Here is a 24640-nt window from a genome sequence, read left to right as displayed (position 1 = left end):
CCAATCTACCCAGACTCGTTGCCATTCTCCAATTCCAAAAGTACCATAAACCAACCAATTATGAACTAATTAATTGCCATGTTTGGGAGCAGGAATACTTCAGAAGTTGAGACAGACAACAAAAAGGTGTATTTTCCAGGTTTTATTTTTGTACAGAAAATGCAGGGTCCTGCTTCCATCTACAAACAATGTTTGACATCTGGAAGAAAAAGAATAACAGACATTAGGATACCAGACCTAAACCTGCCTGAATCACAGTTTATGAATTACACACACAGTAGCTTAGCTACATGCTCAACGTAGTCTAGAAATATTTATTCAGGCACCTGTATATTGACAGACTCAAATGGCACCCGATTCCCAATACAGTGTATTGCTTTTGAACAGATCCCTATGGGTCCTGGTCAAAAGTAGTGCAATATAAAAGGGAATAGGGTACCATTTGGGACACAGATATTTGATAAAGTCAGGAAGCCCTTCTCAGACAAATGCCTCGATGTCTTCAACTGAAGAGACGTGCTGCTCTGGGGAACTGAACCTAGAGACACAGAACGTAACCCTGACCCAGTGACCCCAGACAGGCAGTGTCCCGTTCCGACTCGTCATCGTATCATCACTGAAGGGAAGAGTAAACTAACACTAAACTAATAGTCGCCCTGAAAGTAAACAAAGTGTATCACACTGAGATAGACACTTTCGTGCAGCATTTTAAATGGAGTCCTTTCACGACCACAAGCCACCTCAACAATTACTACATTATCAATCTAGTTTTCCCCCACAATGCAAATTGAGTCACAAATGAGGCAACCTGGTTAAATTTGTGTCCCGAAGCAAAACCAGCTGAGAACCACTAATTTATAGTACAGTACATTTCTACTATGCAGTGGCTGGGTAAGCGTTAGGTTATAGTACCTGTCTACTATGCAGTGGCTGGGTTAGCGTTAGGTTATAGTACCTGTCTACTATGCGGTGGCTGGGTTAGCGTTAGGTTATAGTACCTGTCTACTATGCAGTGGCTGGGTTAGTGTTAGGTTATAGTACCTGTCTACTATGCAGTGGCTGGGTAAGTGTTAGGTTATAGTACCTGTCTACTATGCAGTGGCTGGGTAAGCGTTAGGTTATAGTACCTGTCTACTATGCAGTGGCTGGGTAAGCGTTAGGTTATAGTACCTGTCTACTATGCAGTGGCTGGGTTAGTGTTAGGTTATAGTACCTGTCTACTATGCAGTGGCTGGGTTAGTGTTAGGTTATAGTACCTGTCTACTATGCAGTGGCTGGGTAAGCGTTAGGTTATAGTACCTGTCTACTATGCAGTGGCTGGGTTAGTGTTAGGTTATAGTACCTGTCTACTATGCGGTGGCTGGGTTAGTGTTAGGTTATAGTACCTGTCTACTATGCAGTGGCTGGGTTAGTGTTAGGTTATAGTACCTGTCTACTATGCAGTGGCTGGGTAAGTGTTAGGTTATAGTACCTGTCTACTATGCAGTGGCTGGGTAAGTGTTAGGTTATAGTACCTGTCTACTATGCAGTGGCTGGGTAAGTGTTAGGTTATAGTACCTGTCTACTATGCAGTGGCTGGGTTAGTGTTAGGTTATAGTACCTGTCTACTATGCAGTGGCTGGGTTAGTGTTAGGTTATAGTACCCGTCTACTATGCAGTGGCTGGGTTAGTGTTAGGTTATAGTACCTGTCTACTATGCGGTGGCTGGGTTAGTGTTAGGTTATAGTACCTGTCTACTATGCAGTGGCTGGGTTAGTGTTAGGTTATAGTACCTGTCTACTATGCAGTGGGTACAGGAGTCTGTGGCATGGCTGCTGGGGCTTCTGGCTTGGCACCCTTCTGCTCCGACACGGGGGTGGAGGGGATAGTCTCGTCTTTGGGCTCCACAATGCTCACATGGTCTGGCAGAGGCTTCTTGGGGCCGATCTTACCACTGGGGTCCCATGGTAACATGATCTTCACCTTTATGCCTAGCACACCTGAGACAGACAAAAAAACACATACATGAACACATCAGTGCTTACACGGACCCTCTACCCAACGGTTATTCTGCGTACCTAGACGTAGAACAGTGAAACGTATACAGTACCTTCGGAAAGTATTCAGCCACCTTGACTTTTTCCAGTTACATTACAGCCTTGTTTCCATTGATTATCCTTGAGATGTTTCTACAACTTGATTGGAATCCACCCGTTGTAAATTCAATTGATTGGACATGATTTGGGAAGGCCCACACCAGTTTATACGAGGTTGCACAGTTGCCAGTGCAAAAACCAAGCCAGGCAAAGAGGTCAAAGGAATTGTCTGTAGAGCAGCGAGACAGGATTGTGTCGAGGCACAGATCTGGGGAAGGGTACCAAAACATTTCTGCAGCATTGAAGGTTCCCAAGAACACAGAGAATGGGAGAAACTCCCCAAATACAGGTGTGCCAAGCATGTAGCGTCATACCCAAGAAGAATTGAGGCTGTAATCACTGCTTCAACAAAGCACTGAGTAAAGGGTCTGAATACTTACGTAAATATATATATATTTTTTAACTTGTAATAAATTTGTTTTACAGTTTTCGCTTTGTCATTATAGGGTATTGTTTGTAGATTAACGGGGGGGAAAACACCAATCAATTTTAGAATAAGGCTGTAACCTAACAAAATGTGGAAAAAGTCAAGGGCTCTGAACCTTTCTGAAGACACTGTGGAATAGAGTATGAGGGTTAGCACATGTGATATAGCAAGTAAGAGGTTGATCATAATGACTTGACTAATATGACTGCCCTTCTCAGACAAATGCCTCGATGTCTTCAACTGAAGAGACACGCTGCTCTGGGGAACTGAACCCAGAGACACAGAACGTGACCCTGACCCAGCGACCCCAGAGACCGACTGTGACCCATTCCGACTCGTCATCGTATCATCACCGAAGGAAAATATTTCACCTTTAAAAAGCAACAGACCAAGAATTCTGCTGTTGAAGAGACTCACCTTGACAGATCAGAATAATCTAGGGGTAGGGTATAAGGGGCTGATTTGGTATTCACCTTGTCTAACCATTAGTAGTGTCTAGGGGTTGATTTGGTACTTACCCTGTCGGAGCAGGACGTGGCGCACAGCGGTGTCTACGTAGTAGTTGACTGGGTCTCCACTGTGGATCATCAGGCCATCAACAAACTTCATGGACTTGGCCCTCTGACCCCTCAGCTTCCCAGAAACCACCACTTCACAACCCTTAGAGCCACTCTCCATGATGAACCTCAGCACACCATAGCAAGCTCTGGGAGGGGAGGGGGGGGGATATGAGAAAGAAAATGGGTTTAATACACATCAACGTATACAGGACTGTGAGATCACATCTGACATTATGAGCAATTTTCCTGGCCCTTCTCAGACAAATGCCTCGATGTCTTCAACTGAAGAGACCTGCCTCAGAGGAACTGAAACCAGAGACACAGAACGTGACACCAATCCAGTGTACCCAGAGACAGACTGTCCCATTCCGACTCGTCATCGTATCATCACTGAAGGGAGACATTCTACTGTATGTCATGAAAAAGGAAGTTTAAGAAAGTGGACTGTAACAGCAGGGGCATGTTCTGCTCAATAGATTCCTGGAGACACTGATCGTAGCATGCTAAGCTAACCAGGGGCTGCTCAAGATACCTAAATACCGCAAATTAACTTAAATGGTCTGGGGTGATCGACGACAGCACAAATTAGTGGGGGGGGAACAGTAGTTTTCTGGCAACTTTCTCCTGAACAGATCTAGAACCCGCTTACCTTCCCAAATCCTAACCTGTACCTTTAAGAGTGAAACCTGCACCACTGAAGGTTAATGCATAACGGACCTTAGATCAGTGTCTAGGTGCAACAGGATGGAGGTCAGCGGCCAGGGTTAGTCTTACCTACGTACAGCCAGACCTCCCAGCAACTTGTAGCGCAGAGACTCCGCCTGAGCAATGGCACAAAGACCACGGGTTGCAACCTTCTCAGCATACAGCTAGAGGGGGAGAGAGTGGAGGAGGTTAACCTTCTACAAATACAAAGAGGCTACACAGCCTACAGCTTGGTGCGGGTGCTGCAATGTGAGCCGCGGAACCACCACAGCAGAGAAGCGTAGCCTCGCAATTCACATTCTTAATCGTGGTAGAAACAGTCTCTAGAACGCTTACAACTTCATGCATCCCTGACTACCTTCATCTTAGCCAACTAGCTACCGGACTACCTAACAAGAAACCATATGAATCCACACATTTCCTGTACTGGATTCAGTCCTTCTCAGACAAATGCCTCGATGTCTTCAATTGAAGAGACACGCTGCGCTGGGGAACTGGACCCAGAGACACAGAACGTGACCCTGACCCAGCGACCCCAGAGACGGACTGTGTCCCGTTCCGACTCGTCATCGTATCATCACTGAAGGAGCTTTTCCAGTCAGATTCTACCTTCAGACACACTTGAGGTTAGTTGTTTTACATTCCAAATCTTCCCTATGTAAAAATCTGTGGAATTCACACTTGTTTTCATTTGAACTTCACACAATCATATTCTTCTATCCCCCACACTGCCCTTAGAAGCCAAACCTCTGCTGAACCACAGTTCTCAGCTCCCTGATATTGTGGTTAGGGAGTATGTCTAATGAGTACATGTATGCAACTGTAGTGTTTGTTTACCTCCACATTGCCCTCAGGGAAGCCAAACCTCTTCTGAACAACAGCGGTCAGCTCCCGGATGCGACGACCCTTCTCTCCCAGAACATTCTGGGTCCTGAAACAACAATGGCACTCTATTACTAAACGTGCTCTATGCAATCAGTTAGTCATCTAGTTTTCCTGAAAGTTCCAGCTGAATTGAACAAATTTTCATATTTAAAACCCAAGATGATCCGTTTCATTCAAATCAATTTTAGCGCTCTGGAGCAGGTTTTCATCAAGGATCTCTGTAATTTGCCCCATTCATCTTTCCCTCAATCCTGACTAGTCTCCCAGTCCCTGCCTCTGAAAAATATCTCCACAGCATGATTCTGCCACCACCACGCTTCACCGTAGGGATAGTGCTAGGTTTCCTCCAGACGGGACCTTGGCATTGAGGCAGAAGAGTTGACTCGGTTTCATCAGACCAGAGAATCTTGTTTCTTATGGTCTGAGAGTCCATTAAGTGCCTTTTAGCAAACTCCAAGCAGGCTGTCATGTGCATTTTACTGAGAAGTGGCTACGTTGGCTAACAAAGACCAAGCTTCTTGTTAACAGCATCCATGCCACCTAATATTTATTTTGTGCTGCCTGCAAACAGCGTTGAGATACTTGCACGAGCCCCATTGTCTGTCCTAGTAGGAAATGTTCGCATGTGCTCAATAGCATTTACCTAGCATCCGCTATGAGAATTCCTTAGCACTTGTTAGCATTTCTTAAGTGACGATGATGACTTTTGCGCCTGGAGAAAAAAAAAGGTACTTTTTTCTCCACCTTTATCTAGGCAAGTCAGTTAAGAACAAATTCTTATTTACAAAGACATCCTACGTGAACGTTTGTGTACTACCGGTAATACCATATATCACGGATGGCACAGGCTCCCCACGGAAATCTCGATACCCACACCAATTCATTATTGTACCAACAATACACATTTTCAAGACAGTATAACCCCCTAACTACCAACATACCGGTAACGTTACCTTGTGGCCAGGATGATGATCTCGGTCCTGGTCGGGGTTACACGCACCTCCACACCGGAGTATCCATCCTCCGCAAGCTCGCGCGTCAGAAACTCGTTCAGCTCGGCTTTGAAGATACCGTCCGCGACGAACTAACCAGGCACACAAATATCGTTAGCTAGGTTGTAGGGAACATGCTTGTAGTAGTCACAACCTGCAACTGTTGCACCTACACACCACTGACAAATCAGACTCGCAATTACATTTTTTGAATGGTACCATTATGGCTATACTTAAATCGCTAGTACGGTATAAAAGGCACCCCTTTGCACGTTCTCTAGCGAAGTGAGGATTCTTTGTAGGTAACATCTTTGTCAATCCTCTTTAGACTAGAGGACGAGGACACCGATCAATACGACAATCAACTCCGTACTCATGCTGCTAACACATGGCATCCCAATTTTCTACAAATGCATCAGTTACGAAGACCATTTTGGTAAGAAACGTGAACTAACCTTCCTCTTCTTGGAGATTTGCACCGCCATTTTGCCTGAGGCCGCTGACAGGAAAGAAATAGTTAAGGAACCGGAAGTATATTTATACCCATAATTGCGAGTTCCGTCGACGCTTGATTACGATGGTGCTGGGCGCTTTCAACAACAAAAAATACTGGAAGCTAGTTAATTTCGTTGGAAATGGCAGCACATCTCAAAAAGCGAGTTTACGAGGAATTCTCTAAAGTTGTTCAGGTCGGTAGACGCATGGTTACGAAAAAACCCTGAAATATTCACATTTTAATTGTCGATGTTCTTACAGTACTAGCAAGCCAGCTAGCTAACGTTAGACTCAGACTGTGTGAGTGTTTCGTTGCTAGCTAACCAACTGTTTACGTATTGCAGCCCGCAATAACATCCGAATTTTTGATAACATAGTGTATCCTATTTCATTAACTTTAGGTAGTTAGAGATATTATATAGGGCTCGTAGAATCGTTGCTAACTAGCTACGTTGGGTCACATGGATCTGAACACATGGCCAGTGGTAGCTCCTTTTAGTTAGCTAGCTGGTGTACCTTTGCAATAGTGTTCTAGCCCGAGTACCAGTCTGTTTGTGTTATTATTATGCAAATCATGAAAAGGACAGCAATAGAGTAGGCAAGAGTACAAAGGGATCTGGTACTTGGCTAGCTTTGTCTAAATCCTTGCTATAGTTCGATCCCTACAGCTTTAGATATGCCGTTTGGCTGTCCAGATCCATATCACATCACATAATTAAAAGGTAATCCATTGTCTCTGTTGATCAACAGCTTCCCCAAGAGGAGGCTCCAGCCAAGAAGCTCCGTCTGACCAAGCCAAGTAAGTCTGCAGCACTGCATATTGACCTGTGTAAGGCCTCCAACCCCACTGATGCCCTGCAGTACCTGCTGCACTTTGCCCGCAGCTCCGTGGAGGCAGAGAGTGTGGAAGGGGTTGTGCGCATACTGCTGGAACACTACTACAAGGTATGATAGCCCTGGCTTTAATCTTTCCATCCTCACATCTCTTCTTCCATCCCTCCATCTTCTCCTTCTGTCCTCTCTCTTCTTTTTCTATCCTTCATCATTCTCCCATCTCTCCTAGAACACTATTACAAGGTAAAGCAGCCCTCCTCTCCCTAGCTGCTCTTAGCAATGCGGGTGTATTTACATACACAAGTGTTGCTTTCAATTGTATTGGGTTGCACACAAACAATCAGTGGAAAGCCAGAAGTTTAATACTATTACATTTGTGCCGATGTACTCTCTGCTTACCTTATGTCAAAATAAAAGTCCTGCACATGCTCCATATGTGGGCAAAAAATGAATAACTTTTGGGGGACTTTTATTTTGACATGAGGTAAGCAGAGAAGAAGTGGGTCTACAACAGACCAGTTTGGAAATTCTGTTTAATAATCCGATCCTTTAGATATTTTGTCACAAATTCCACCCGTCAAAATGACCAACCTTCCTGCCCACCGGCACAATAAGTTGAATTGGAATTGTATTTAACTTCTGGCTTCTCGAGGACTGTTTTTGTGCAACCCAATACAACTGAAAGGAGTGTATGTACAGTGGGGTAAAAAAGTATTTAGTCAGCCACCAATCGTGCAAGTTCTCCCACTTAAAAAGATGAGAGAGGCCTGTAATTTTCATCATAGGTAGTACACTTCAACCATGACAGACAAAATGAAAAGAGAAATTTCAGAAAATCACATTGTAGGATTTTTAATGAATTTATTTGCAAATTATGGTGGAAAATAAGTATTTGGTCACCTACAAGCAAGATTTCTGGCTCTCACAGACCTGTAACTTCTTCTTTAAGAGGCTCCTCTGTCCTCCACTCGTTTCCTGTATTAATGGCACCTGTTTGAACTTGTTATCAGTATAAAACACACCTGTCCACAACCTCAAACAGTCACACACCAAACTCCACTATGGCCAAGACCATAGAGCTGTCAAAGGACACCAGAAACAAAATTGTAGACCTGCACCAGGCTGGGAAGACTGAATCTGCAATAGGCAAGCAGCTTGGTTTGAAGAAATCAACTGTGGGAGCAATTATTAGGAAATGGAAGACATACAAGACCACTGATCATCTCCCTGATCACAAGAACGGTGAGCAAAAATCCCAGAACCACACAGGGGGTGATCTAGTGAATGACCTACAGAGAGCTGGGACCAAAGTAAAAAAGCCTACCATCAGTAACACACTATGCCGCCAGGGACTCAAATCCTGCAGTGCCAGATGTGTTCCCCTGCTTAAGCCAGTACATGTTCAGGCCCGTCTGAAGTTTGCTAGAGAGCATTTGGATGATCCAGAAGAAGATTGGGAGAATGTCATATGGACAGATGAAACCAAAATATAACTTTTTGGTAAATACTCAACTCGTGTTTGGAGGACAAAGAATGCTGAGTTGCATCCAAAGAACACCATACCTACTGTGACGCATGTGGGTGGAAACATCATGCTTTGGGGCTGTTTTTCTGCAAAGGGACCAGGACGACTGATCCGTGTAAAGGAAAGAATGAATGAGGCCATGTATCGTGAGATTTTGAGTGAAAACCTCCTTCCATCAGCAAGGGCATTGAAGATGAAATATGGCTGGGTCTTTCAGCATGACAATGATCCCAAACACACCACCCGGGCAACGAAGGAGTGGCTTCGTAAAAAGCATTTCAAGGTCCTGGAGTGGCCTAGCCAGTTTCCAGATCTCAACCCCATGGAAAATCTTTGGAGGGAGTTGAAAGTCGATGTTGTCCAGCAACAACCCCAAAACATCACTGCTCTAGAGGAGATCTGCATGGAGGAATGGGCCAAAATACCAGCAACAGTGTGTGAAAACCTTGTGAAGACTTACAGAAAACGTTTGACCTCTGTCATTGCCAACAAAGGGTATATAACAAAGTATTGAGATAAACTTTTGTTATTGACCAAATACTTATTTTCCACCATAATTTGCAAATAAATTCATTAAAAATCCTACAATGTGATTTTTCTGGATTTTTTTCCTTCTCATTTTGTCTGTCATAGTTGAAGTGTACCTATGATGAAAATTACAGGCCTCTCTCATATTCTTAAGTGGGAGAACTTGCACAATTGGTGGCTGACTAAATACTTTTTTGCCCCACTGTAAATACACCTGCGTTGCTAAGAGCAGCTATCCTCGCCCCTCCTTCGATGGTCCCTCTTTTCTACCCTCCTACATCTATCCTTTCTGCCTCTTCTTCTTCCATCCCTTCTTTCCATCACCTTGCTCCTGTGTCTTGCTGTAGAACAGTGATAACTGTTTTTGTATCTATGTCTCTGTAGGAGCAGGATAACTCTGTGCGGCTGAAGATTGCCTCTCTGATCGGCCTGCTAAGTAAGACCCAGAACTTCAATCCTGAGAGTATCCTAGATGACACCCTCAACACATTCAACACAGAGAGTAAGTTACACTCTGATACACACACTTAGTACATCGTACACACTCTTTCCCATATCTTCTCTGACCTAGTCCATGTCTGTCTCTGTGTTTTCTTCTCTGTGTGTGTCCAGAGTCCCATCAGGTCCTGGCACAGCTGCTGGACACTCTGCTGGTCATCGGCACCCAGCTCCCAGAAAGCCTTATTGTTAGACACAGACTCATAGAGGTGGCCTACAAGGTAACACGCATACAGTCGTGGTCTGCAAGTTTTTTCATCAATCTCTCATCCTCTTTCTCATCCTGCTCTCTCTCATCGATCTCTCTCTCATCCCCCTCTTTCATATTATCCCTCTCATTTCTCTCTCAGCACCTGTCAGACACATATTTCGGTGTGAGGAATAAATGCCTACAACTCCTGGGTTGCCTGGGAAACGTGGACACGCCCCTAAATAAAGATGGACAGGGATTGGTTCCAGCTGTTATTGGGGGCAGTGCTCCAGGTGTGTATATTTATTTGGGTTAACCAGGGTAGTTGAGTCAAAAACAATAAAAACATTTACTACATGACATGTTTATTTACTTAATTTAATTGAACCAGTAGTCCCCTCATTACATCATCATGTCTGAGAGATGTGTGTGGGATGTGCAGCTGCAGTGTGCTATCAGTGACTACTTTCCACTCTCCCTTCCTCCTCCTTCCAGGGGTGTCTGGTGGAGTGTGTGTGAGAGACGCGCAGAGCCTCATCAGTGACTACTTTGCAGACCAGGACCCAAGGGTGCGCACGGCGGCCATCAAAGCCATGGTATGACCATACTTCCTCCTGTTATGTCCTAATATACATCCTAGCATGCTCACTTAGAATGCATGCCCAAAACAATGCTTCAGTCTATTGAGTGGATATTGAGAGGCCTCTCGATAGTCTGCACTGCTCTGAAAATACAGGACAGGTGAAAGTTAGCTGGTTACTCCAAACATATAGGATGCCTCTCTAGACTATTGGCATGTGTACAGGCTAGATAGATTATATATTGACTGATTGATAATTAAATGTTCTGCTCTTCCTTTCAGCTGCAACTGCATGAAAGGGGACTGAAGATTCAACAGACCATTTATGATCAGGTAAAGTGTGTATGCGTGTGCATGCGTGTGTTTCTTTCCCAGCCGCTAGGTTCTTTTGTGTGAGCGTTTCTCTTTAATTGTGTGTCTAGGCCTGTCAGCTGCTGTGTGATGACTATGAGCAGGTTCGTTCGGCTGCCGTTCAGATGGTGTGGGTCCTGAGTCAGCTCTATCCAGAGAGGTAAGACATAGACACACACGTACACACACACACTGGCTGTGTTCATGATCACCAAATCCATGATTCATTGTGGGTAAATTGTGACTGCCAGACTGATCTACAAATAATAATGAGTGGTTATTTATGATGCAAGTTGATTTGTAGATCAGCAGTCGCCTGCAATGTCAAACAAGCCCATCACTGAACACACACACTCACTGACTGGGGGGGGGGGGGTGAAAACTGCTGTGTGATTGATGAATAAAGGTGGCATCTGTCCAATCAGCATTGTGCCGATTCCGTCGTCCAATGAGCAAGTCCGTCTGGTCGACGACTCGTTTGGGAAGATCAGTCACATGGTCTCTGATGGATCCTGGGTGGTCAGGGTGCAGGCCGCCAAAACACTGGTGAGTACACACACACACACACACAAAAAAAATTGCATCTTACTTTTCAGATAGTCATGGTTCTCCTTTCCTCCCCCTCCACTCATTCCTCTCTTCCTCAGGGTAACATGTTGCAGGTCAGTCCTCACTTCCTAGAGCAGACTCTGGACAAGAAGCTGATGTCAGACCTCAGGGTACGTACACTGTGTGTGTGTGTCTAAGATGTCTCTTCAGAGGAAGCATACAGCATTTTATTTGTAACTTATTTATAATCATGTATATTTCAGAGGAAACGTACGGCTCATAAGCAGTCGATGAGCTGTATGTAATCTAGATGTAACATAATACAGTACATATACTACTGTTCAAAAGTTTGGGGTCACTTTGAAATTTCTGTGTTTTTGAAAGAAAAGCACATTTTCTGTCCCTTAAAATAACATAAAATTATTCAGAAATACAGTGTAGACATGGTTAATGTTGTAAATGACTATTGTAGCTAAAAATGGCTGATTTTTAATGGAATAGATGTACAGAGGCCCATTATCAGCAACCATCACTCATGTGATCCAATGGCACGTTCTGATAGCTAATCCAAGTTTATAATTTTAAAAGTCTAATTGATCATTATAAAACCCTTTTGCAATTATGTTAGCACAGCTGAAAACTGTTGTACTGATGAAAGAAGCAATTAAACTGGCCTTTAGACTAGTTGAGTATCTGGAGCATCAGCATTTGTGGGTTCGATTACAGGCTCAAAATGGCCAGAAACAAATAACTTTTTCAGAAACTTGTCAGTCTGTTCTTGTTCTGAGAAATGAAGGCTATTCCATGCGAGAAATTGCCAAGAAACGGAAGATCTCGTACAACGCTGTGTACTAAACCCTTCACAGAACAGCGCAAACTGGCCCTAACTAGAATAGAAAGAGGAGTGGGAGGCCCCGGTGCACAACTGAGCAAGAGGACAAGTACATTGGAGTGTCTAGTTTGAGAAACCGACGCCTCTCAAGTCCTCAACTGGCAGCTTCATTAAATAGTGCCCGCAAAACACCATTCTCAACGTCAACAGTGAAGAGGTAACTCTGGGATGCTGGCCTTCTTTTTTTTTTGTGTGTGAATTATACCCTGTTTTCTCCCCAATTTCGTGGTATGCAATTGTTTTGTCTCATCGCTACAACTCCCGTACGGGCTCGGGAGAGACGAAGGTTGAAAGTCATGCGTCCTCCGATACACAACCCAACCAAGCCACACAGCGCGCATCCAACCCAGTAGCCAGCCGCACCAATGTGTCGGAGGAAACACCGTGCACCTGGCAACCTTGGTTAGCGTGCACTGCGCCCGGCCCGCCACAGGAGTCGCTGGGCGCAGTGCACGCTGACCAGGTCACCAGGTGTACGGTGTTTCCTCTGACACGATGGTGCGGCTGGCTTCCGGGTTGGATATGCATTGTGTCAAGAAGCAATGCGGCTAGGTTATGTTGTGTTTCGGAGGACGCATGGCTCTCGACCTTCGCCTCTCCTGAGTCTGTACGGGAGTTGCAGCAACGAGACGAGACTAACTACTACCAATTGGATACCACGAAATTGGAGAGAAAAAGGGGGTAAGAAAACAAAAAACAAATGTCTAAAATGTACTTCTAATCAATTTGATGTTATTTTAATGGACAAAAAATGTGCTTTTCTTTAAAAAACATGGACATTTCTAAGTGACCCCAAACTTTCGAATGGTAGTGTAATATATTGTTAGTTTTTACTCCGGTTCTAAATAAACCATCAGACAACTAGGGAAGCTCAAACCAAGTTTGTTCACCCACTGGGTCAAACAGCTGAAAAGACAGACATGTTTCCACCAGCATTTATACCCCCATTGCCTTTTCCCTTACTCAGTAATATTCCAAGCCCCTAGCTCATATCCAACATCGTTGGCCCCACCATATACATTCCTCCTACATATAACCATTCACGTCTGGTGTAGCAAGTATTTCAAATGACAACACAACAATATATTAATAATAATGTTATATATATATATATATATCTCAGAGGAAACGTACTGCTCATGAGCGTGCCAAGGAGCTCTATGCATCAGGTGAGTTCTCCTCTGGGAGGAAATGGGCTGATGATGCTCCCAAGGAGAAGGTGGACACCTCAGCTGTCAACCTGATCGCCTCGGGGGCATGTGGAGCCTTCGTACACGGACTGGAGGACGAGATGTACGGTAAGAGTGTGTGTGTGTTTGGGGTTGTCTCTGTGTGTGTTATGTTTTGTTTGTTTCTGTGAAGGCTGTGGCGGCTCAGAGAGAGTGTGTGTTTTTGTGTGCGCATGGGTTTTATGTGTGTAAATTATAATGTGCCTATGTGTGTTTTATCTGTAGAGGTGCGTATTGCTGCTGTGGATGCACTCTCTGCTCTTGCCCAATCATCTGCCAGCTTTGCCGAGAAGTGCCTGGACTTCCTGGTTGACATGTTTAATGATGAGATTGAGGAAGTCAGGCTGCAGTCCATCCACGTCCTGAGACAGATCTCTACTAACATCACCCTGAGAGAAGACCAGCTGGATACTGTACTGGCTGTATTAGAGGTAACGCAGACCAACACACATGGAGACGCATACATGCACGTGCCAACACACACACACATGCATGCATGCACACACACACACACACACACACACACACACACACACAATTACAAGGAAAGAAGAACATTTCTAAATGTTAGAATATAAAAGTTTGGACACACCTACTCATTCCAGGGTTTTTCTTTATTTTTCTATTTTCTACGTTGTTGAAAAGTAGTGAAGACATCAAACTATGAAATAATACATGGAATCATGTAGTAACCAAAAAAGTGTTAATAGATCTTAATAGATTTTTAGATTCTTCAAAGTATTCACCCTTTGCCTTGACAGCTTTGTACACTCTTGGCATTCTCTCAACCAGCTGAGGTAGTCACCTGGAATGCATTTCAATTAACAGGTGTGCCTTGTTAATTTGTGGGATTTCTTTCCTTCTTAATGCTTTGAGCCAATCGGTTATGTTGTGTCAAGGTAGGGGTGCAGAAGATAGCCGTATTTGGTAAAGAACAGCTCAAATAAGCAAAGAGAAACGACAGTCCATCATTACTTTAAGACATGAAGGTCGGTCAATCTGGATATTTTCAAGAACTTTGAAAGTTTCTTGAAGTGCAGTCGCAAAAACTAAACCATCTCAATTGGGTTGAGATCAGGTGATTGTGGAGGCCAGGTCATCTGATGCAGCACTCCATCACTCTCCTTCTTGGTCAAATAGCCTTTACACAGCCTGTCCTGTTGAAAAACAAATGAAGCGCAAACCAGATGGGATGGCGTATTGTCGCAGAATGCTGTGGTAGCCATGCTGGTTAAGTGTGCCTTAAATTCTAAGTAAATCACTGACAGTGTCACCAGCAAAGCACCCCAACACCATCACACCTCCTCCTCCATGCTTCACGGTGGGAACCACACATGTAGAGATCATCTGTTCACCTACTCTACGCCTGACAAAGACATGGTGGTTGGAACCCAAAATCTCACATTTGGACTCATCAGACCAAAGGACAGATTTCCACCGGTCTAATGTCTATTGCTTGTGTTCCTTCGCCCAAGCAAGTCTCTTCTTATTATTCGTGTCCTTTTGTAGTGACTTCTTTGCAGCAACTCGACCATGAAGACCTGATTCACACAGTCTCCTCTGAACAGTTGATGTTGAGATGTGTCTGTTACTTGAACTCTGGTTAGCAATTATTTGGGCTTCTGTTTCTGAGGCTGGTAACTAATGAACTTATCCTCTGCAGCAGAGGTAACCGGGTCTTCCATTTCTGTGGTAGTCCTCATGAGAGCCAGTTTCATCATAGCGCCTGATGTTTTTTTTGACTGCACTTGAATAAACTTTTTTCCGAATTGACTGACCTTCATGTCTTAAAGTAATGGACTGTCATTTCTCTTTGCTTATTTGAGCTGTCCTTGCCATAATATGGACTTGGTCTTTTACCAAATAGGTCTATCTTCTGTATACCACCCCTACCTTGTCACAACACAACTGATTGGCTCAAACGCATTAAGGAAAGAAATTCCACAAATTCACTTTAAACAAGGTACACCTATTAATTGAAATGCATTCCAGGTGACTACCTCATGAATCTGGTTGAGAGAATGACAAGAGTGCAAAGCTGTTATCAAGGCAAAGGGTGGCTACTTTTAAGAATCTCAAATATAAAATATTTTTTTAACACTTTTTTGGGTTATTACATGATTCCATATGTGTTATTTCATAGTTTTGATGTCTTCACTATTACTCTACAATGTAGAAAATAGTAAAAAATAAAGAAAAACCCTGGAATGAGTAGGTGTGTCAACTTTTTGACTCGTGCTGTATATTTTTTTTTTTTTAAGAATAAAAATAATAACTGAAATGTGTAACTTATGTAGGATTCGTCTCGTGACATCAGAGAGGCGCTACATGAGTTGCTGTGTTTCACCAATGTGTCGACTAAAGAGTGTATCCAACTGGCCCTGCTGGAGCTGCTGAAAAACCTCACCAAGTACCCCACCGACCGCAACTCTGTCTGGAAGTAAGCTTCTGTCTGTGTGTATCACTTTGCAAGTGATTCAATAAAAAAGCTTTTAAAACACACTCTTTCTCGTCATCTCTCTCTCTCTATCCCTCTCATTCTCTCTCTAGGTGTCTAAAGTTTCTAGGTTGTCGTCATCCAACCCTGGTGTTACCGCTGGTTCCAGAGCTGCTCAGTACTCACCCCTACTTCCACACCCCTGAACCAGACATGGACGACCCTGCCTGTATCCTACATACACACACACACACACACACACACACACACCTATACCTACCTCTGTGTTGTGTGTTCCTGACCTAGCGTAACAGATATTGCAGTGTTGGTGCTGGTGTTCAATGCAGCTCAGTCTTGTCCCACCATGACAGCTCTGTTCTCAGACCACACCTTTAGACACTACACCTACCTACGGGACAGCCTCTCTCACCTAGTACCTCCTCTCAGGGTAAGACACACACACACCCCTTTCACCAATATATGTTAAGACCCACTGTGTCATAATTAAGCAATAAGGCCCGAGGGGATGTGCTATATGGCCAATATACCAAGGGATGTTTTTACGCACGACGCAACGTGGAGTGCCTGGATACAGCCCTTAGCCATGGTATATTGACCATATACCACAAACCCCTGAGGTGCCTTATTGCTATTAAAAACTGGTTACCAATGTAATTAGAGCAGTAAAAATACATATTTTGTCTTACCCGTGGTATACGGTCTGATAGAACACGGCTGTCAGCATTCAGGGCTTGAACCACCCAGTTTATTGTGTGTGTGTGTGTGTGTGTGTAGTTACCAGGGAGGACGCAGGCCCCAGGTGTGAGTGGTATAGAAGGTTCCGGCAGTGTGGAGTCTGCTCAACTGTTCCTCCAACAGAGTCTGAGCAGAATTAGCACTATACACAACCTACAGGACCCCGGGGCTCAGGACCTGCTCAACTTTACTATCAGGTACATACATACACACTAATACTATCAAAACATTTAAAACAATTTTTGAAGCAAATATTTTGTGTGTGTGTGTATCCTCTCAGAGACCTACAGAGACTGGGGGAGCTACAGACAGAGCTGGCAGGAGCTGCTGACTTCTCTGCCACCTACCTCCGCTGCCAACTACTGCTCACCAAGGTGTGTTTCTGCATCTGGATAGACCGGTGTCTGTCTGCATTACATTTGACCAGAATGCCCAAATCGTATTGCCTTTCCTCATCCCCTTGTCTCTTTCCCACAGGCCTTGCAGGAGAAGTTGTGGACTATGGCCGTCCCCCTCTGCCTTAAACACAACGCCATGGCAACTGCTGCTGCCAAACAGGTACACGCACACAAACTATTGTGCTTTTTTTAATAGTATTTTTCACTTTATTTGACACTTGAAATGGGGGGATACAGGTTGAAGGGGGGATTGAACCCCGATCTCCGATGGGAAGAGAAGCATATACACTGAGCGTACAAAACATTAGGAACACCTTCCTAATATTGAGTTGCATACCTTCAGAACAGCCTCAATTCATTGGGGCCTGGACTCTACAAGGTGTTGAAAGCATTCCACAGGGATGCTGACACAAACCGGTGTAGCTGGCACCTACTACCATACCCCGTTCAAAGGCACTTACATATTTTTGCCCATTCACCTTCTAAATGGCACACAATCACAATCCATCTCTCAATTGTCTGAAGGTTTAAAAATCCTTCTTCAACCAGTCTCCTCCCCTTCATCTACACTGATTGAAGTGGATAAAACAAGTGACATCATTAAGCGTCACCTGGTCAGTCTGTCATATAAAGAGCAATGTTTTGTACACTCAGTGTATGTCTGCCATTGGCGTTACCCCTAGACATTAATGTGATGTGTGTGTTTTTGTAGATGTTGGAGGAGACATATAAACTGGAGTTCCTATATAGTGGTCTGGAGAACAGACAGGTGGCCACCATACACCACGTCAGACTACAGGCTAAGGCCTTACAGCTAGTCCTGACTGCCCGTACCAGACGAGGGTTAGTACACACACAAACACCCCCACCGTCCATGTCTATAACTGTAAAGCAGCTCAACCCCTCTCATCTCTCTGCAGAGTTGAACCTCTCATCAGTGTCTGTGAGAAGTTCCTTCAGGAGGTGGAATCCTTTCAGAGGTATATTCTCTTTTTTAACCATCATTTAATCTACCTATTTAATCTGTTTTATTTAATCAACTTTGACATCTTTGAAAACATAAGACAGACTATTTGTCCTATATAAGATAAACAGAAACTGATGCATCTGAAATTAATTGTTGAACTGAATTGTTGTTTTAATTTATCGCCACAAGGTGGCAACTTTGACCTTGCAGAAAGCACACCCTTTTCTTTTGGTATTCTGATGGATCCTGACCTCTATGCCTCCAGGCTGTTTGTGGTGGAGCTGCCCCACCTCCAGGAAAGTTTTGTGGGGAAGCTGTTGGACTTGAGTCCCAAGCTGTCGGCCTGCAAGCCTGGAGAACTAGTCAAGATCCTTCAGACCACATTGAGACAGAGTGGCTTCTTAAACCTTAAATTACCTAAACAGGTACACAGACACACACACACACCCACACACACACACACACACAGGTATTTGACCCAGGTGTGGTTTGTATTGGCTGGCAGGTCCAGCGTGCGTCGGCGACCATCATCGAGCCGACAGGAGAGTCTGACAACCCGCTGCGTTTCACATCTGGCCTGGTGGTGGCACTAGACATCGATGCTACGCTGGAGCACGTGCAAGACCCCCACAACACTGTCAAAGTACAGGTACACACTCTGTTATATAAAGTCTCTGGTACACACACCCCTTGGCTGGGTTATGATTCTCCAACCTTCTCCCAAAGCGTACACTCACCCTTACCTAGAATATAGTGGAAACTCCCTCAAGCCATGCAAATCAAATCAAATCAAATGTATTTGTCACATGCAGATGTTAATGCGAGTGTAGCGAAATGCTTGTGCTTCTAGTTCCGACAATGCCGTAATAACCAACGAGTAATCTAACCTAACAATTCCAAAACTACTACCTTATACACACATTGCACCAATCCAATGTAAATGCATAAGTTGGATACACCTGCACATTTCCGGGTGAATGAACCCTTTGTCCAGGACCCTAGCGGTATGTATATAAGCTGTGCCCTTTCTCCTGCTGATGGATGAAGTGTTGGTCCAAGTTGTAATAGTTTGCTTTGTCTTTTACACACACACACACACACATTTTCTCTCTCTCCAGGTGCTGTATCCAGACGGCCAGTCTCATGTGATTCAGCCTAAACCTGGAGACTTCAGAAGTCCTGGACCACACCGCCACCGCCTCATCACACAGGTCTACTTGTCTCACTCCGCATGGACTGGTGAGGACACACACTTCCGGTCTCACAGCACATGGACTAGTGGGGGGCACACCCACATTCTAGCTGTCTTATTCTGCATGGACTGGTGAGGACACAAACTCACCCCCGGCCCTTTTCTCTCTGTCTCAGAGGCGTGTCAGATCGAGGTGAGGCTGCTGCTAGCCTACAGCTCATCTCGTCTCTGTAAGGCGGTGTGGAGCGACAGCAGCACCGAAGGCCTCCAGCCAGCAGAGGGTGCCACTGAGGGAACCATTCCCTTTGGCAAACCTGTCAAGGTCTTCATCATGCCTAAACCTGCCCGCCGCTGACACCAAACACCTCTAAGCATCCATCTCGCTTTCTCTCTCCTCTAGCTTGTCTGTTTTCTCCCTCTCCCACCCCTGACCCTCTAGTCCTCAGCCATTGGCTGTTCCTTACTGCATACATATTTACTAAACAATGTTTATATTGTTAGTGTGTAACTGTGTGCCACTCCTGGCTGACTGCTCAACTAGATTGAGGATGCGTCCTATATAGTGCACTACTTTTGACCACTAAAGGAAGAAGGGTGCTATTTGAGATTTCATCCTGAGACTGAGCAAAAGAATCACCTGTCTGATCTGTGTGTTGCTATTCCTGCTATAGTTAAGGGCAATTTTTTTTCTTTGAATGACAAATGAAACCAGATGACAAAAACAAGCCTTTATTCACAGCAAGTCATTTTAGCTCTTCATTACGGTGTTCTGAATGTTTCACTTCACTAATGTACCCCAGGGTTGTGTTCATCAGGCACCAAACAGGGAGGGACTACATGGACTTGTCCATAGCAAAATGGTGTGCTGTAATGAATATGACATGTTGAATCGCACCAGGCTTTCAGAGTTCTCCTACTGGCCACCTGTGGTATGATGTCATCAGCAGGTAGAGTGGAAGATGCCACCCACCTTGGCTCCCTGGCCAACCAGGTTGTTGTATTCTGTGATGGCCTTCTCTGTCTGCAGAACTATCAGCTCCACTCCTCTCTGTCTCACAAAGTCCACAGTTGAGGGCGGGACCTTAGAGAGAGAGAGCGCAGAGTTCAACATTGCAGCCATCTTCAAAGGAAAACTCTGCCCAAAAATGATATTTTTGTAATTGTTTCATTAGTCCATTGTTACCATAGTTCCAAAATGTTTTGCATGTCAGCAATCAAGTTTTCAAGATGTAACTTTCAAAATACAGAAATCATCCCCATATGATGCAATTGGCATCATATGATTCTGGGTTTTGCATCATACAGGGCTGGGTTTTGAAAGGTCCGTGGGGCGACGCCCGCCCCCCCCGGGTTAGGGGGGGGCTTGGCAGGTAAGGATATCCTTGTCTCATCGCGCACCAGCAACTCCTGTGGCGGGCCGGGCGCAGTGTGCGCTAACCAAGGCCCCCAGGTGCACGGTGTTTCCTCCGACACATTGGTGTGGCTGGCTTCCGGGTTGGATGTGCGCTGTGTTAAGAAGCTGTGTGGCTTGGTTGGGTTGTGTTTCGGAAGACGCATGGCTTTTGACCTTAGTCTCTCCCGAGCCCGTACGGGAGTTGTAGCGATGAGACAAGATAGTAATTACTAACAATTGAATACCACGAAATTGGGGAGAAAAAGGGGGTAAAACAAATTAACAAGTTTTTGGGTGGAGTTTAAAAGGCGAGTCAAGACTGACTGATCTACAAATCACCTTGCATCATAAATACTCAATATTATTTGTAGATCAGTCATTCACAATTTAACCATGGTACATCAGTTTTGATGCTCTCGAACAAGGCCAGAGAGAGAAATCAGGGGAATTGTGTAGTGGCTAGGGAAAGTGTAGGGCTAAGGAAGGGTAATGTACATGGTGAATGTATGTTTGTCGGGGCAAGGGAAAGTGAAGGATAGGGTAAACAGAGGAAGCGAGAGGTTTTACTCCCCCCAAAATAAGCACACGAAGTGAGGAATTTTTGTATGGAGGTTTGAGTGTCAAATTTGATTTTAAAAAATGTAATTGTTCTTATTTGATTGAAAATAAGTTTCATAATAGGTTGTTACGAATGCAGTGTAATAAGTGGACGCCCTTGGCATTTCGGCAACCCAAAAACTACTTTATATCGGAGTTGTGCCTGTTGTCAAAGAGAGGACTCATCGTGGATATAATCTATTTTAGCATGGACATTGCCATTGAAGGCTTCCAACATTTTAAAGTAGTCAACTGGGTGGGGATTCCTAGGAGTTGGAAAAATCTGCCAATGAAGGAAAATAAAATGTACTACTTTAAAATGGAGCCTATTGCCGTCACAGACGCTATAATGGGAGATACAAAGATGAGTCTATATATCGCGATGGCCTATTGTTCACAAGCTTATCTGCCCTCTCATTGGCTAGAATATTCCCACCTGATCTCACCTCCAGCTTGCCTTCCACCTTTAAGAACATTTTCCCCATTGTTAGAGTGCACTAATATCTTGTCAATATAATAAACTATCTTTGGGGTGAATGGTGTAGGTCTTGGGAAAGTGTCATGTAAACGAGTAGGGGAAGAGTGTGTGTATGCGGCTGGGGGATACCTGCAGCGCCTCACTCATGCCCCGCCCGATGACCAGAGTCGCCACACCCTTCTGAAGCACCTCCTCCAGATCTGCAGGCTGCACTCCAGGGTGATGCTACACAGTCAGTCACATCGTCATCATCATCATACAAGGTGCCATTTGAGACGCAGTCCATGTCTTAACTTACATCCGTCCCAGTCTCTCTCCAGTCCCATGCGCGGCTACCCCCGGGCCACACCTTACAGTCCTTATAGGAAGAGGAGCAGCCCTTCACCTTCATGTGTCCCCAGGACAGGGAAGCGATCTCTGGCGACGACATAGGTCAGATGTGTCTCGGCTGCTGCAGGCACGTTTGGAAACAAACGCAGCGTTTTCAACTAAACAAGGCAAACGCAGCTTTTCATTGGAAATTAATGTAATTCTGGTGTACCAAAATGCAATGGCGCAGTCGGTGTGATCAAAGTAAAGGTGGGCCAGGAACCGGAGAGTTGCTGGCATCAGTATCCTAGATACTATCCTGCCTTTGTGACATAGAGCAAGTTTTTCAGGAAAAACAACTTGCAATATCAGTTGTTATACTCGCAGACAATATTTTGACAGTTTTGGAAACTTGAGTGTTTTCTATCCTGATCTGACAATTATATGCATATTCTAGATTCTGGATCTGAGAAATAGACAGTTTCATTTGGGTCCGTTTTTCATCCAAACATCAAAATACTGCTACCTACACTCAAGAGGTTAATGGCTAATCTGGCGGCCCTGCTCAAACCTCTCCGATCTGTGTGTTGGTGTCTCTCAGAGGGGTTGTCAACTTGAGATCAATGCTCCAAGGAATATGGATATATATAGTATTATTGTAAAACATAAGCATATCTCGTGATAAACGTACCTAAAGTTGAATCCCTATGAACTATTATTAGATCGTATTTCTGTCAACGTGACCATGTAAACAAACACTGGGGAACTGTAGCATGTTCACGCAAACAAGTGTTTGAAACCGAACGATAATTTATAAACCGAACGATAATTTATGAACCGAAACTGAATTGTCGCTGAAATGTCACTTTAGTATCATTTACTACCGACTTGTCTTTGTTTTAAAACTATTAATTTTATGTCCGTCAGTCGTGAATGCTTCTTTTCCTTACCAGTTCGTTGCCTCGTAGGCAGCCTGTGCTACCTTCGTAAAGGGGTGTGTTCCGGATCATTAGGTTAAGTAGCTGATACCTCAGCGTTGTGGAACGTTGCGGAAGATATTCAATGAGCTGATGTGATTACTTATTCTACATACCAGAGAAGTATATTGGTTCTACATCATACATTTCTATATGAACGTAAGACAACGTTGTCTCTCCTGCTGAACGTGGCGATGACAAAATGTGGACTGGTTAAGGTTAATTGTAACGGAACGTTTGACGCAATGGCTGTTTGTCCCACCGAGTTCATCCAATAACCATTTACTTGGTTTATAAAAATGTATTTCTACGTGGACTTTTAAGTTGTGTGAGTCACACCCGTTCCCCCAAAAGGCTATTATACTGCCTTTAGGTTCCCATTCCTCCTGTTACGTCACTAATGTGTACACTGTCGAAAGGGGAAACAATGATGCTGCAAACGTATTTGATAATAAAAAATATATATATTTTCTGTTTATCCACAAAAACATGCATCACAAGCTGGCTTCCGGGCCCAGAAAGCATATTTCTGGACTAAAAAAGGACTTCTCGATTCTGCATGCACCACATGTAAAAATAACAGTTCTGGGTCTTTCAATTAATAAATGGGGCCAATGTGTGACATGCATGATTTTCATGCAGTTCCACGTGTATTTAGAGTAATAAAAGTGAATATACAGTTGAAGTCAGAAGTTTACATACACTTCGGTTGAGTCATTAAAACTCATTTTTCAACCACTCCACAAAATTCTTGTTAACAAACTATAGTTTTGGCAAATCAGTCAGGACATCTACTTTGTGCATGACACAAGTCACTTATAATTCACTGTATCACAATTCCATGACACAGGACGTTTGCCAACAATTGTTTATAGACAGCGAAATAATCTATCACAATTCCAGTGGGTTAGAAGTTTACATACACTAAGTTGACTGCCTTTAAACGGCTTGGCTAGGCTAACTGACATAATTTGAGTCAATTCGAGGTGTACCTGTGGATGTATTTCAAGGCCTACCATCAAACTCAGTGCCTCTTTGCTTGACATCATGGGAAAAAAAAATAAAAAAAAAAAAAATCAAGAAATCAGCTAAGACCTCAGAAAAAAAATGTTTTGCTCCACAAGTCTGGCTCATCCTTGGGAGCAATTAACTATCGCCTGAAGGTACCACATTCATCTGTGCAAACAATAGTATGCGAGTATAAACACCATGGAACCACGCAGCCGTCATACCGCTCAGGAAGGGGATGCGTTCTGTCTCCTAGAGATGAACATGCTTGTGTGAAGAGTGCAAATCAATCTCAGAACAGCAGCAAAGGACCTTGTGAAGATGCTGGAGGAAACGGGTACAAAAGTATCTTTATCCACAGTATAACGAGTCCTATAAATCGACAACCTGAAAGGCCGCTCAGCAAGGAAGAAGCCACTGCTCCAAAACCGCCATAAAAAAGCCAGACTACTTTCTGGAGAAATGTTCTCTGGTCTGATGAAACAAAAATCATCAAAAAGCCCTGACCTCAATCCCATAGAAAGGAGGCCTACAAACCTGACTCAGATACACCAGCTCTGCCAGGAGGAATGGGACAATATTCACCCAACTTATTGTGCGAAGCTTGTGGAAGGCTACCCAAAACATTTGACCCAAGTTAAACAATTTTAAAGTCAATGCTACCAAATACTAATTGAGTATATGTTAAACTTCTGACCCACTGGGAATGTGATGAAATAAAAGCTGAAATCATTCTCTACTATTATTCTGACA

General features: G+C 44.1%; 3 protein-coding genes and 4 non-coding genes across 9 annotated transcripts; 1 reads left to right on the top strand and 6 right to left on the bottom strand.

The window, feature by feature from the left end:
- Window positions 1-127: 127 nt before the first annotated feature.
- Window positions 128-6266, bottom strand: LOC109909080 (40S ribosomal protein S3). Its single transcript, XM_020507981.2, has 7 exons — window positions 6160-6266; window positions 5666-5796; window positions 4665-4758; window positions 3897-3991; window positions 3081-3268; window positions 1773-1979; window positions 128-199 (listed from the first exon to the last, which is right to left on the bottom strand). The coding sequence occupies exons 1-6, from the start codon at window positions 6187-6189 to the stop codon at window positions 1780-1782; spliced, it is 738 nt and encodes a 245-aa protein (XP_020363570.1). The 5' UTR covers window positions 6190-6266; the 3' UTR covers window positions 128-199; window positions 1773-1779.
- LOC116354898 (small nucleolar RNA SNORD15) lies at window positions 476-622 on the bottom strand. Its single transcript, XR_004204108.1, has one exon. It is a non-coding gene; the product is annotated as a small nucleolar RNA SNORD15 (small nucleolar RNA).
- LOC116354899 (small nucleolar RNA SNORD15) lies at window positions 2772-2920 on the bottom strand. Its single transcript, XR_004204109.1, has one exon. It is a non-coding gene; the product is annotated as a small nucleolar RNA SNORD15 (small nucleolar RNA).
- Window positions 3374-3518, bottom strand: LOC116354896 (small nucleolar RNA SNORD15). Its single transcript, XR_004204106.1, has one exon. It is a non-coding gene; the product is annotated as a small nucleolar RNA SNORD15 (small nucleolar RNA).
- Window positions 4265-4413, bottom strand: LOC116354900 (small nucleolar RNA SNORD15). The gene has a single exon (XR_004204110.1). It is a non-coding gene; the product is annotated as a small nucleolar RNA SNORD15 (small nucleolar RNA).
- ints4 (integrator complex subunit 4) lies at window positions 6266-21652 on the top strand. The gene is made up of 24 exons (XM_020507983.2): window positions 6266-6393; window positions 6950-7144; window positions 9471-9588; window positions 9699-9805; window positions 9935-10067; window positions 10270-10370; window positions 10637-10687; window positions 10777-10865; window positions 11131-11251; window positions 11353-11424; window positions 13270-13444; window positions 13601-13806; window positions 15673-15815; window positions 15926-16041; window positions 16127-16260; window positions 16608-16765; window positions 16849-16942; window positions 17046-17126; window positions 17679-17809; window positions 17887-17946; window positions 18199-18358; window positions 18439-18582; window positions 19052-19172; window positions 19302-21652. Exons 1-24 carry the CDS (start codon window positions 6340-6342, stop codon window positions 19478-19480), a joined length of 2943 nt encoding a protein of 980 aa, XP_020363572.1. The 5' UTR covers window positions 6266-6339; the 3' UTR covers window positions 19481-21652.
- Window positions 19839-23649, bottom strand: aamdc (adipogenesis associated, Mth938 domain containing). Of its 3 annotated transcripts, none has more exons than XM_020507985.2 (4): window positions 22853-23649; window positions 21892-22044; window positions 21723-21818; window positions 19839-20206 (listed from the first exon to the last, which is right to left on the bottom strand). In XM_020507985.2, exons 2-4 carry the CDS (start codon window positions 22021-22023, stop codon window positions 20066-20068), a joined length of 369 nt encoding a protein of 122 aa, XP_020363574.1. In that variant the 5' UTR covers window positions 22024-22044; window positions 22853-23649; the 3' UTR covers window positions 19839-20065. The 3 variants fall into 3 exon arrangements, with proteins under 3 accessions (XP_020363574.1, XP_020363576.1, XP_020363575.1); XM_020507987.2 differs by having other exon boundaries at window positions 21723-21800; XM_020507986.2 differs by having other exon boundaries at window positions 21892-22041.
- Window positions 23650-24640: the final 991 nt, after the last annotated feature.

Source organism: Oncorhynchus kisutch, linkage group LG18 (genome assembly GCF_002021735.2).
Source record: "Oncorhynchus kisutch isolate 150728-3 linkage group LG18, Okis_V2, whole genome shotgun sequence".
Classification (NCBI taxonomy): Eukaryota; Metazoa; Chordata; class Actinopteri; order Salmoniformes; family Salmonidae; genus Oncorhynchus; species Oncorhynchus kisutch.
Note: the sequence above shows the minus strand (reverse complement) of the source record. Positions and strands in the feature narration are given on the sequence as shown.